This window comes from Notechis scutatus, chromosome 4, assembly GCF_049901735.1.
Source record: "Notechis scutatus isolate UNSWTSFEM ecotype Mainland chromosome 4, rNotScu1.2, whole genome shotgun sequence".
In the NCBI taxonomy this organism is placed as follows: Eukaryota; Metazoa; Chordata; class Lepidosauria; order Squamata; family Elapidae; genus Notechis; species Notechis scutatus.
In genome coordinates this window covers 117,005,755-117,018,309 of record NC_142012.1, presented here as the reverse complement: position 1 = coordinate 117,018,309, position 12,555 = coordinate 117,005,755, and the positions used below count along the sequence as shown (strand labels likewise).

The 12,555-nt window shown below is 34.2% G+C and overlaps 1 protein-coding gene and 1 long non-coding RNA gene across 2 annotated transcripts in view; one reads left to right on the top strand and one right to left on the bottom strand.

The window, feature by feature from the left end:
* LOC113412776 (guanylate cyclase 2G-like) overlaps nucleotides 1-535 on the bottom strand; it is a 64,410-nt gene extending 63,875 nt beyond the window's left edge. The window contains exon 1 of the mRNA XM_087965683.1: nucleotides 528-535. Within this exon, the coding sequence (XP_087821809.1) occupies nucleotides 528-535 (8 nt within the window). The remainder of the gene's footprint in view (nucleotides 1-527) is intronic.
* Nucleotides 536-1,654: 1,119 nt separating this feature from the next.
* On the top strand, nucleotides 1,655-10,582 carry LOC148130877 (uncharacterized). Its single transcript, XR_015749406.1, has 3 exons — nucleotides 1,655-1,711; nucleotides 1,743-1,814; nucleotides 10,374-10,582. It is a non-coding gene; the product is annotated as an uncharacterized LOC148130877 (long non-coding RNA).
* Nucleotides 10,583-12,555: the final 1,973 nt, after the last annotated feature.

Sequence of the window (12,555 nt, the reverse complement as noted above, 5' to 3'; positions counted from 1 at the left end):
TAAATTTAACGATAAACTGGTAGGTGGCTACATGCAAATTCTCTCTACTCTGTCCATGTTTCTCTACCACCCCAGTTTGCAGTATACCCCGCTATCCCAGGCATATTTCTAAACAAAGTACTTGGCTGAAGCCCTGAAATATTTTTATTTTCTAAGAATGACCGTGGGACTTGTGTAGGGCCCAATGTTATTTTTGGAAATAAAGATTATCCTTGACTTTGACATATTGCTTTCTTCAGCATTCCAGCTTTCTATTTGTTATTAAATTCAAGAACATTTTTAAACAAATGAAATGGCATAAGAAGACTGATTCTCAATCATGACCTGGATAACTGAGAATCTCTACAGACTTTTAGCTATACAGTTTGGGATGAACACCCTTTCAGTGGTATGGGAGTAGGAATGGATTTCCAGGGGAAAAAAACTGCAGGCTACAAGAACCAGGAGCATTACTCAGGTGACCTTGAGGACACAGATAAATCTCCAAGTGCTTCAACAACCCTCTAAAACATGGGTGTCGAACTCACATCATCATGGCAACGTCATGTGATGTATTGGGACTTTTTTCCCCTTTGCTAAACTGGGCGGGGGCAGGGCCAGCATGTGACGCATCAGGCCTGTGGGCTGCAAGTTTGACATCCCTGTTCTAAAAGTTGCAGATTACCACCTGTCTGCAAGGAATATAAATCCTTCCATTCCTCACTACCCTGTCAGAGTTGAAGAAGCTTCTTGGATGAGAACTGAAACATCTTCAAAAGAAAAAACAAGAAAGTCCAGTTGCCTCCTGGAAAAGCAACTTTGGAACAAAGCTATGCAAAGTCTTCCTGGCCACAACTGCCATCTCTCATTTCCTCAGACTGCATATACTGCAGTACAACCCTATCCGGCACTAAAGTTGGCATAGTGCTAGAATCAGTGGGCCTCCAAACCCAAAGCCAGGCACTCTTGCCAGGGTTTAACTGAAGTCTGTTGTTCCCTATCAAGACCCTCACAGCTTCCAGGGACAGGGATATACACTTAATTCATCAAAAGTAGATATAACATGTGTCATGAGCATAGTTATAGCTTTGCTTATGTATGTATGCATATATCATGTTCCAACATAGAGGAAGGTTCTGGTTTAAGTTACCCATTCAGTTAGGATTTTATTAATTGTTTGCAAAATATTTGAATAGTCTTTAGAAAACTAAAAAAAACAAAACAGAAAAATCGAAACCACCAGAGGTAATTGCCAATAGTATTCTACATGTAAAGATCGCTGTGTTATCGCTGATTGCTCTATGTCTTGCATGATAGTTGATTGCTCTATGTCCTTGCATCTCTGACCCCAATTTCTAATAAAAAATATACAAAATTTTCCAAGAAAACTATGTATAATTTCTGTTATTTTGTGGGTAAATTGCTAAATAAAAGAGAGGAAATCTTTCAAGTCAAATGAAAAGTGAATTAGAATATGGCATGTGCTGTATTTTCAAACCCTTTATTGGTTTTGCAAGTATGCATTTTATGAATTTAGCAAGTGTTTGCGTAAACTTTGCCAGTTTGCTAACAGACACTTCCTAGCAACTCATATTTTTCTCACTACCTTTGAACTTAACATGCTGCTTCAAAACAGCTATCGTTTGCATTAAAGCAGATGGAACAATGATAACAAGCAGAGATCAGATATAAGAATCATTTATGAAATTAGTAGACTTTAAACTTTGGTGCTGTGCAGTAAAAGGCAGATAACTGTTTTTAAGGACATGACAATAATTTTTTCTTAGATAGAACAAACTCAAATTTCTTCTTCTGTTTCTGCAACTGAAAAACAGGTAAGCAAAGCAATTAAGTTTCTTCTGTTTATTACTAAATTAAATTATTGAAATAGTTATTTTAACTTAAAGGTGTGTGTGTGTGTGTGTGTGTGTGTGTGTGTACTATGCTATACTACACTAGTCTACACTACACTACACTATACCACACCATACCATATTATCATAGTACACTACAGTATACTATTGTATTTTTAAAAAAACCAAAGTATAACATACAGGGTGTTTTTTTGGGGGGGACTTTGAGTTAGTTTTCACTCCTGGTGATTCCTTGGACTAATCCCTGCAGTCCAAGAAGAGTCTTAAACTATTCCAATTCTACAGTGGATTATAACATGAGCACTACAGCCACAGCTCTGCAAACTTATTTCTCATCAGATGTGCAAATAAGCATATATATATTTATGTATGATGCCATACAGTAGGAATATGAAGCTTGTGGAGTTCTGATTGTAGGCAGAATAGATCTCTCAGCATCTCTTACCATTGGTTTCACCATTGGCTGGAGTGCTAGAATAGCAATAGCACTTATTTGTATACTGCTTCATACTGCTTTACAGCCCTCTCTAAGTAGCATATTGCCCCAACAATCTGGCTTTACTGATCTTGGAAGGATGGAAAGGTGAGTCAACCTTGAGCCAATGAGAATCAAACTGCTGGCAATTGGCAGAATTAACCTGTGTTCTAACCACTGCACCACCACCATCACCATTATAGAAACCCTAGTTTAGCAGTTTCAATTTGAAGAATCAAGGCATGTTAGGGCTACTTTATCAGGGTGGCATAAATCCAGATGACTAATAGATGGCAACAAATAGAGTTTTCTGTAGTATGATAAGACACAATTGTCATCTGGATTTTGATACCCAACTATGGTAACTCTGTTTCTAACCATGATAAATGCTGATTTGTTAGATGGGTGCATGAACGGGCAAAAATAGATAGAGATAAGAATAATCAGAAAAGAGCAATTCCCTAACAATTGATGTTAAGAGTTTGATGTTTGACCAACCCTAACAGTAGGAGATAGAAAAGATAGACAAGAAAGCCATATAAGAAACGACTTTAATGAAGCGGCAAATGCAAATAATTACTCTTATACTGAAAGTAATTGTCATCATAATTCCCTTTCTTCCTTTTTCATGTTATTGTTAAGTAAATGATCATGCATCTTTTCAGAATCTATTTTACTTACAGTGGTCAAAGCTAATTTAATTTTATAGTACAGTTTAAATGGCACGAAACTAGGTCACTGCTTTCAGCAATTGAGATCTCTACAGAAGGGGGTGGAGGAAGTGGCTTTTTAATAGAAGAATAACTCTCATACACTCCAAAACAGCTTTTCTGAATTGTTGTTTAATTTATTGTTAGTATTAGTGTGCTGCTGTCCAAAGAACAGTAATGTATTATGACCATAATTATTGTTCCCAATCCTTGTAGAAAACAGATTTGTTCCTTTCACCAAAGTGTAAAAACTGAAAAATCTGAACATGGATATGTTTTTCTAAAATCTTTTTCATGATGTCATAATTTGCTTTTTTAAAATATAGCTAGGCCTCTAATTAAGCAATTATCAATTTCTGCTGTTTGATTTTGCACATCAAGTTTTGTGTATTTTGGATTTTCTCCTATTTTTAATAGCTTGGTAGGGAAATGTTGACTGGATTTGTACTTCATTCTGTGCTAAAATATAATTTCATTTTGATTTGCATGATGTACGAATATATCATTGTGATTTATAACAGTAATGCACAGCTTAGTTTGATGTGCTAACCCTATTAGATAACCCCAAATGCTGTGATAAACAATAATAGCTTAACTTTAATCCAGCTTTTAGGAGATAATGACAGGATAAAGTTTATTTTCAATATGTTCATATGTTCCTATCTCAAATATAAGAGCAGAATCATTGGAACATGAGCAAGTGAAGATCTTATGTTCACCTTAATTCAACATACCTTTAATTAAATAACTGCATAAACTGAAATAAATTATATTATGTAAATTAAAACTATGACAACTCACTGTTAAACACAACATTATTAACTTCTGAATAAATACTAATAAACTAATATGTATCACAGCTAAAATAAAATTTTAGGATATTTAAGTACCAAATTCAGAACAGTTCAGATTCACCATTGTTTTCCTTGTGAAGACTAAAAATTTTAATGAAAAAAAAATGGGGATAAAAGCTTAATTTTTTACAGGGAAAAGTCTGACCTATCAGCAACTCACTTCATTTTCTGATACTTTTTACTTAAATATGGGTACTAGAATTCTTTCTAGCACTTTAGAGAGAACAGAAGACAGTTTAATATTACATATTTGCAGAAATCAGCCCTACAAAATTATTGCTCATCAGATGTGTACATACTGTAACCTTAAAAACAGTTAGTCACTTCCTCATAGAGAGATCTGCCTTTTACTGTAGCTGTTTTCAGCACTTCCTTAATGTAACTATTATTTAAGGATAAGAGATGCAGTCTGCAGTCAGCTTATAGTGAATAGTGTCGGTTTGGTAAGCGGAATTTAATTTTATATTTATGAATGTTGGTATAGGCAGACAATTTTTTTTCTCAAACATGTATGCATGAAGTGACAATTCTGGAAGATTATGTAGTGTCAGAAATATCTAGTTTATGATTGTATATATCTAGTGACTTTTGTGAGAATGTCATTTAAAACTCTTGCTGTTTTTTTATCATAGCTTTATTTCATAGCTTTCTGTATTTAAATATTAAGGAAGGTTTTGTTTTAACCTTATGTTCAAAAAACCATTATTATTTGGTTTACATCCAAAGCAGTTGAACTGGATATACAAATACAGTTAATGGACTGGATGGTTACCTCATCATACTAACTCCACCCCAAACTTTGTGAAAGCTTCATGTGATTTGTGAATATAGTATCTGGTTGGATTAATTGCAAAATTCTCATTTCATGCTAAGCAATACTTTTGTTTGGTTTTGACTTTAATTTAGTTCTTTGAGGAATAACTATATGAGGTCTTGACTGGGGGAAAAATCCTACAAATTACAAAAGAGGGAATTTATTTATATGAAATCTACAATTCTCCACCTTTTTCAGTGGTCTCTGTTGGGTGTTTATGTAGTCTCTGAACAAGAATCACATTTTAAAACTTTTTCTGCTTTTACTGACTATTACTCAATATAGTGAGTGAAGCATAGTGAAGCTTTAATGCTTCTTTAGTTCCAGATTGGAAAGAAGGTAATTCAAACAAAATCAAAAGTAGCACAAGCTCATTTAAATATTATATCTGGTTTAGTATGAATGATCTTTAATTTGGGAGGATATCTGGGGTTCATTGTTTCAGTGAATTAAGTCTCCTAGACTTTATTTGCATATTGTCCTGAAGCCATGATGTAGTTGACTTAGTTTTGGCTTAACACACATTTGAATCCAATAACTCTTCCTTCAATAACCCTTGATTAAAACAAACTGTGATTTAGCACTCTAAAATTCAAAGTGATGATGGTTGATTCTCAGGATTGAGAAAGTGCTTGCCTTTCTAGTTCCTGATGAAATAGCATTCCCACCTAAAATAAGATATCCTTTATTGTCATTTTTTACTTTAGGCACACTGGCAGATATAAAAAATGAAATTCTGTTGCCTGCTCTCAAAAATGTACACATAGATAATACACATATAGACATGCTATATACATATGATATACCTACACCCTTACATATAAATACATATAAATAAAATAGCATATGTGTAGTTTATAGGTACTAAATTCATTATGTTCAAAAGATGCTTGTTTAGCTTTAGTAACCTAATCCAGATTTTCTTATTAAGAAATCCATTTGTAGAAGGACTTCTTGGTATGCCCTATGTAAATAACAAGTAAAAATAACCTAATTTTTCCACAGAGCTCTTTTGCAAGTAAAATTTGCTAAATTTCTTCAATCAGCAATAGTTAGCTTCTTATTATTTCACTGTTTTCACTCAGATCTTAAGATACCCTTAATATATCGGTAAACTTTGTTCCCATATTTTATCTTCCCATCATTGAGATTAGAACATGTTAAATACTGCACATTAAATATGGCTAATTACTAATTTATTTTCAAATCTAAAAGAACTCTGTTAAGTTCATTTGGCAAAAAGTTTTAATAAGAATTGTTTTTCTTAAAAGAAGAAAAATCCTTTGAATGAGTCTTACTTAATAATAATTTTTCGGCACTTTAAACCTTAAATGATAAGAGTAGTTGTAAATTTACAACACTATGAACTTTAGAATTCCTCTTACAATGATCGGCCTTTCTGTTTACTGATAAATGGGTCAGAAGGCCTTCATGTACTAATGAGATGTGAGAACTTTTCAACTTGTTAATAAATTAGTAATGTATACACTAAAGGGCAAAAGTCTCTGTCTACAGAATCTTATGCAATGATTAAACTTCTTATCACTTGAAACTGTTTAAATTTAGGACATTTCTTGGCATGCAAGTGATGGATGATCTTGAAAGTATTAAATGTTGATCATTTAAAATCAGCAGCATTCTGATCTGGTTTTGGATTAGAGGATATTATTCAAGTGTATCAGACTAATCCACTTATAATGTATAACTATTATTACTATCACTATTATTACTATTTACATAGTATAAGGTAAGAAACTTGTTTCTCATTTTTTTCTACCCAATGCAGAAATCTTACTGTCATTTGCAAACTTTAACTTCTATTTCTTCACACAGGTCACAGATAAAAAATGGTGAATAGGTTCAGGTCCATTCAGTGTTTTCCTACACATGGATGTGGAAATTTTAATTAATGCTTTTTGGATGTAGTAATTTAGTTCAAATTAATAGTAATATCCTACAGTCCAGAGGTATCAAACTTGATTTCATTGAGGGCTGCATCAGGGGGCTAGTATGGGTGGGCATGTCCATCTCAATGTTACTAGTGTCTGGGGCACCTGTGGTGGCCCATGTGTTCTGCCAGAGAAAAAGGGCTCCCGAGCAATCCTCTGCCGGTAAAAATGCCATTTTCTGCCATTTTTTCTGGCAGAGGCACTGCAGACCAGTCCTTTGTTGTTTCCAAGGTGGCCCCATGGGCACCCTGTGGGTCGGATCTGGCCCCTGGGCCTTGAGTTTGACACCCCTGCTCTAGCCCATATCTTTTTATTTCATAAATGAGAATATTTTTAACACTCTGTTAAAGATTTTGCTGAGGCCTATCATCCTATGATAGTTGGGGTAATGAAACATCTGTAAGAAATTGACCAAGCTCAGAGATCACCAAAGACCCCTCATTTCAATCCTGAGCTACAAATATTCCCCTTTATTGGATTTTTCCTAATTTATTTTTAAATTGAAGGTTGTGGGGTTTGAATTAGGCATATTAAACATTCTATGAAAGAAGAACATGTGAATTTTTACAGTTCCTGATAAATAGCTACCAAATCTTTCTCACATATATCTTATTAAGAAGATTTATACAAAGAATGGGCTATATTTCACAATAACAATTGTTATCCTGAAGGTTATCTTTGTGCATGCCCATGTTGGGATGTAATTACTGGGATCAAAGGAAATTGGAGTGCAGAAATTATCTTTGGTGATAACTAATTGATATGTTTTATCAAATTAGTCAAGTTAGAAGTTGTTAGGCTTTTTTTAATGTGTCTGGAATTCTTTTTTTGAATAGGAGAAAGAAATCAAATACCTTTCTATATTATTTTCACTGTTAATTTTTTTTTGTCATTTTGATTTCCACTATTATTGCAAGTTGTGTCATACTATTAAATTGAAAGCTAGTTTGTCTAGGCCAGTAGAGGAAGCTCATTATTGTTCCATCTACCTCAAGAGAGAAAACTTATAATAATTAATTTTAACACCCTTTACTCCTAGGATACACATGTTGTTCTTCTGGAAAATATTTGATTTTTTCTTCTTTCATTCAATCTGATTCTTGGACACTGCTTGGAAAAAAATCCCTGTAATTTTCTTGGCAAGGTTTTTCAGAAGTGATTTGTCATTGCCTCCTTCCAATGACAGAGGTCCAATATCACCCATCTGGCTTTGTACCTAAGGCAGGTCTAGATCTCCCAGTTTCTAGTTTGGTATTTTAAAAGAGCCAATTGGTTCTATTTTGATTGAGCTTTCAGTTTGGGTGATGCCAGTTCCATACATTTATTGCCAGTAATTTCCAAGGATTGAGCTATGTTGATATGCTAGTTATTTGTTGAGTCAATCTTCATATTTGTTCATAATAAAATTGGTTCACTTTAGGAACAGGAGTAAGAGGATTTTCTCCATGAAAAACATGTTTTCACCCTTTTATCCTCCATTTTGCCTGGTGAATTGCCCACTTTTATTAATAAAGCAAAATTGTTCTGAATCAGAATTCTGAAAACTTAAAGATTTGGGCATTGCAATTCTAAGCATGGGTCTGTGTATGCATACAGTCAGTAGTCAGATTCAAATAATTTAACAACCAGTTCTCTGCCTTAATAATTTCTTCCAACAACCAGTTCACTAAACTGCTCAGAAAGTTAACAACCAGTTCTCCTGAAGTGGTGCGAACTGGCTGAATTCCACCACTGCATACAGCCATCTACTTAAGTATAAGGCAGATTGTAGGTCAGAAGAAAATGAAACACAGAAACAACACATTTGAGTATGAAATACAATCCATCAAGTTACAACCCATCAAGCAATTTGGCTCCATTTCCTGTGTCATGAACTAGAACAAAGGGCTTTTTTATTGCTAAATGTCATAATCAGTTGATAGATGCAAGGATGTTTGGGTAATCCTAAACTAGTTTTTGAACAGTCATTGTTAAAGCTGATTATCACTGTACTGTCTGTATTTATTTATTTTTTTGTCTTCTTTGACTTTACTATTCATGATTTCACACACACATACACATATGTACTGCACATTCTAAGCCTGCAAACAACTGAATCTGAAAAACATCCTGATTGAACTCTGTCTTTGTGAAGTAAAGACATCATTTGGCTAATACAGTTGAGGTAGTAACAAGACTACTATTGTTAAATCAATTTAATTTCTGCAAGTCTTAATAAAAGTACCTGTACTATCTCATCACACTTTTGGAATGAAAAGACATGAAGTACTGTAAGCCTAGCCAATTAAAAATCCTCAGTTAAGTGAATAATTGGACTTAATTTAAAATTCTTAGTGTAATGTTAGCTTAAAATGACCTAATTTTAAAATTTCTGAAATATGTTTACTCATATTTATATGTGAACAGTCCTCCAAATGGGTACTAGGTATATCCTGAGGCATAACTAAAAACAAAATGTTCAAGTTGGAAAATCAACTGCCTGAAAGAATAAAAGCCAGTTTATATTCTACAACATGTATTTAGTTGTCTTAAAGCAGGGGTTCCCAACCTGGGGTGCTCGCACCCCCTAGGGGTGCAAGATGATATTCCAGGGGGTGCAAGAAAAGTCCAGGTAAATAATAGGATATTGGCTATATGTTGGCATTTTTATTTATTATGCAATGGATTAACTTTGTTTTCATTTTAGAGTTAAGTATCGTTATTTAGTGGCTGTCACATACATAGCTGAAAAGATTCAATCCTACCATATATTTAACGCGTTCAGTAGTTTCCAAAGTCTAAATTTCAGGGGGTGCGAGGTTCGAGTGAAATTTCTTTAGGGGTGCAGGGCGAAAAAAAGGTTGGGGACCACTGTCCTAAAGTAAGCAATGATGAAGTATGAACACCTTTATTTTTAGGATCTCTAACTTCTCATAATTATTGTGGAACACATTTTTTTTCATCTAGAAGTTAAAATGCAAGTATTTCCAATGCATTGATTTCTGAAATGCCTTTTGCATCCCTGTAATTGGAGTTTCTTTTGAAAATTATTTTGTGTTTGATCAGTAATAGTTGACATTTTGGGATCACAAATATAAAAGTTATTAATTTCTTCTGAGACCTGAATTTTTGAAATTCTCCCAAAAAGCTTTTATGGACTTTAAAAATGAATCTTTTGAAATCCATAACATATCAAATTTACTTTGTCTGGCATGAGTGAAAATGTAAGAGGAAATAATGAATTTTTGAAGAGATAGATGTCTTGCAGAAGAAATGTTAAGCTTAGTGAGAAAGCTTTAAACACTATCCCAGTTTATTATATTTTGTATTTGTAAATAGCTGGATTTTCATATTCACTTTAATTTAGTTCAGCAGTGGTATATGTATATTTGTGAAGTAGAATGCAAGAGCTTACAGTAAGTATCAGGTCCTGAAGTGCCATAGTTATCAGGAGTCATTTATTTTATATTTAATCACTTTCTAAGTAAAAGTTACTAACAGTACAGTCTGATTCTTAGTTGTTCCCTTAAACTCTTTATTGATTTAGGTAGTATAGGGTATAGGTAGGCAAAGATAGGTAAAAAATAACATGTACCAATGAGCTACATAATAGTTTCAGACTATTAACAAATAAATTGTTTGGCTTAATTAAAATGCACATTGAGCAATTTAAATGATTATGGCTATTATTACCTCCATGTTGTAATGAATTTCTGTTTTCTGATCCCTATTGTTTTAGGATTCAGCAGTCTTGCAGAAATAATTCATCAGAATGATTTGGATACTTCAGCTCTTGTTTTCACCGCTCCCAACTCCTGCTTTGATTGGTCTTATTACTTTTGGAACAACAGTTTTTCTATGGTTGATAACAAAACCCAAACCAGTTGTAATTCCTGTTGACGTCAATAAGCAATCTATTGGCACTGAGGTAAAAGAAATACTGAGTGCTTTTATAAATGAATTTTGTGTTTCCTCCCCTCCTCAAATGTAGCTTTTCCATCTTCTGCAATAGTTTGAATTCAATTTACGGAATACAAATTAAAGAACCCTTTTCCAACAGTGACCACAACATGATTGACTTTTGCCTCAACATATGTTGACACAAAAATAATCACAATGACGTGATCCCCAATTATAACTTCAAAAAAGGCAACTATGATCTTATAGAAAACGATCTCTCATCCCTTGCTTGGCAATTTCTATTCACTGGATGCAATAATGTTGAAGACCATTACAACATAGTTTTATTTGAAGTCAAAAGAGTCATCAAACTATATGTACCAACAACAACTCCCAAAACCAGAAAAAACAGATTACCCATAACAATAAGGAAGCTTCAATCCAAAAAGAGATCACTTTGGCGGAAAAACAAATCTGGTCACGTTGCCAACTTCAAAAGCTGATACAAAAATTTATGCCACCAGATAAAAATGGAATGCACCAATTAGCACATTAAACAAGAGGAAAACCTTCTACGCACCAATTCCACCCACACTTTCTACAATTTTGTAAACAATGGACTAAAAGACTCAAGGTCCATCCCACCCCTGAAAGGACCTAATAGTAAAGACTGCAATGACGACACCATTAAAGCCAACCTCTTTAACACATTCTTTGGCTCAGTATTTGTAAACAGCAATAGATTATGCCCAGTATTTCCTAGTCAAACCACAGACAACTACAATGATCTAATACATATCGATTTTACAGAAGACAATGTTGAAAAAGCACTACACAATCTAAAACCATCTCTATCTATTGGACTGGACGGAATATGTGCCTACTTCTTAAAAAAGTTATCCACTGCCATAGCCAAACCTCTAAGCATAATCTTTGAAAAATCTTTCAGGACCAGCTCCATGCCAAATCTATGGTCACAAGCCACAATCATCCCCATCTTCAAAAAGGGAGACCCCAGCCTAGTTGAAAATTACAGACCTATCTCCTTATGCTGCGTCACCTGTAAAGTCATGGAATCAATTATTAACCAATCCATTATCCTCCACTTAGAGACAAACAACCTACTCTCTAATAAACAATTTGGTTTCAGAAAAAAACTATTCTGTAATCTGCAACTCTTACACTGCAAAAACATATGGACTACACAACTTGATCAGGGCAAAGCAATAGACGTAATCTACATAGACTTCTGTAAAGCCTTTGATTCAGTGGTACACGACAAACTACTCCTAAAACTAAAATCTTATGGTATCTCTGGACACCTGCATAACTGAATAGAAGCATTCCTGTCAAACAGACAACAAATGGTCAAAATTGGAAGCATCCTATCAAATTCTGTACCTGTCAATAGTGGTGTCCCCCAAGGCAGTTTTCTAGGACCAACTCTCTTCATACCTCTGTTATCATATTAAGAGCAACTGCGTTCTCTTCGCTGATGATGTAAAGCTATTCAACACCACAGACAATACTGCTACCCTTCAAAAAGACCTTGACTATGTATCAGAATGGTCAAACAAATGGCAACTTCAATTCTCAACAAATAAATGCTCTGTCTTACATATTGACAAAAAAAATCAGAAAATAAAATACAAGCTAAATAGTTAAGACCTTGTTGATGATCCAAACTCTGTCAAGGACCTTGGAATACTCATCTCTAATTATCTAAGTGCTAGAGCCCACTGTAACTACATAGCCAAAAAGGCATTAAGAGTTGTTAATCTAATCCTGCGTAGCTTTTTATCTGGTAATATCACACTACTAACTAGAGCATACAAAACATTTGCTAGACCGATACTTGAATACAGCTCATCAGTCTGGAACCCACATTACGTATCTGATATTAACACAGTTGAGAAAGTCCAGAAATATTTCACAAGAAGAGTTCTCCACTCCTCTACTCGTTGTAGAATACCTGATGCCACCAGACTTGAAATTTTAGACCTAGAAAACCTAGAACTGTG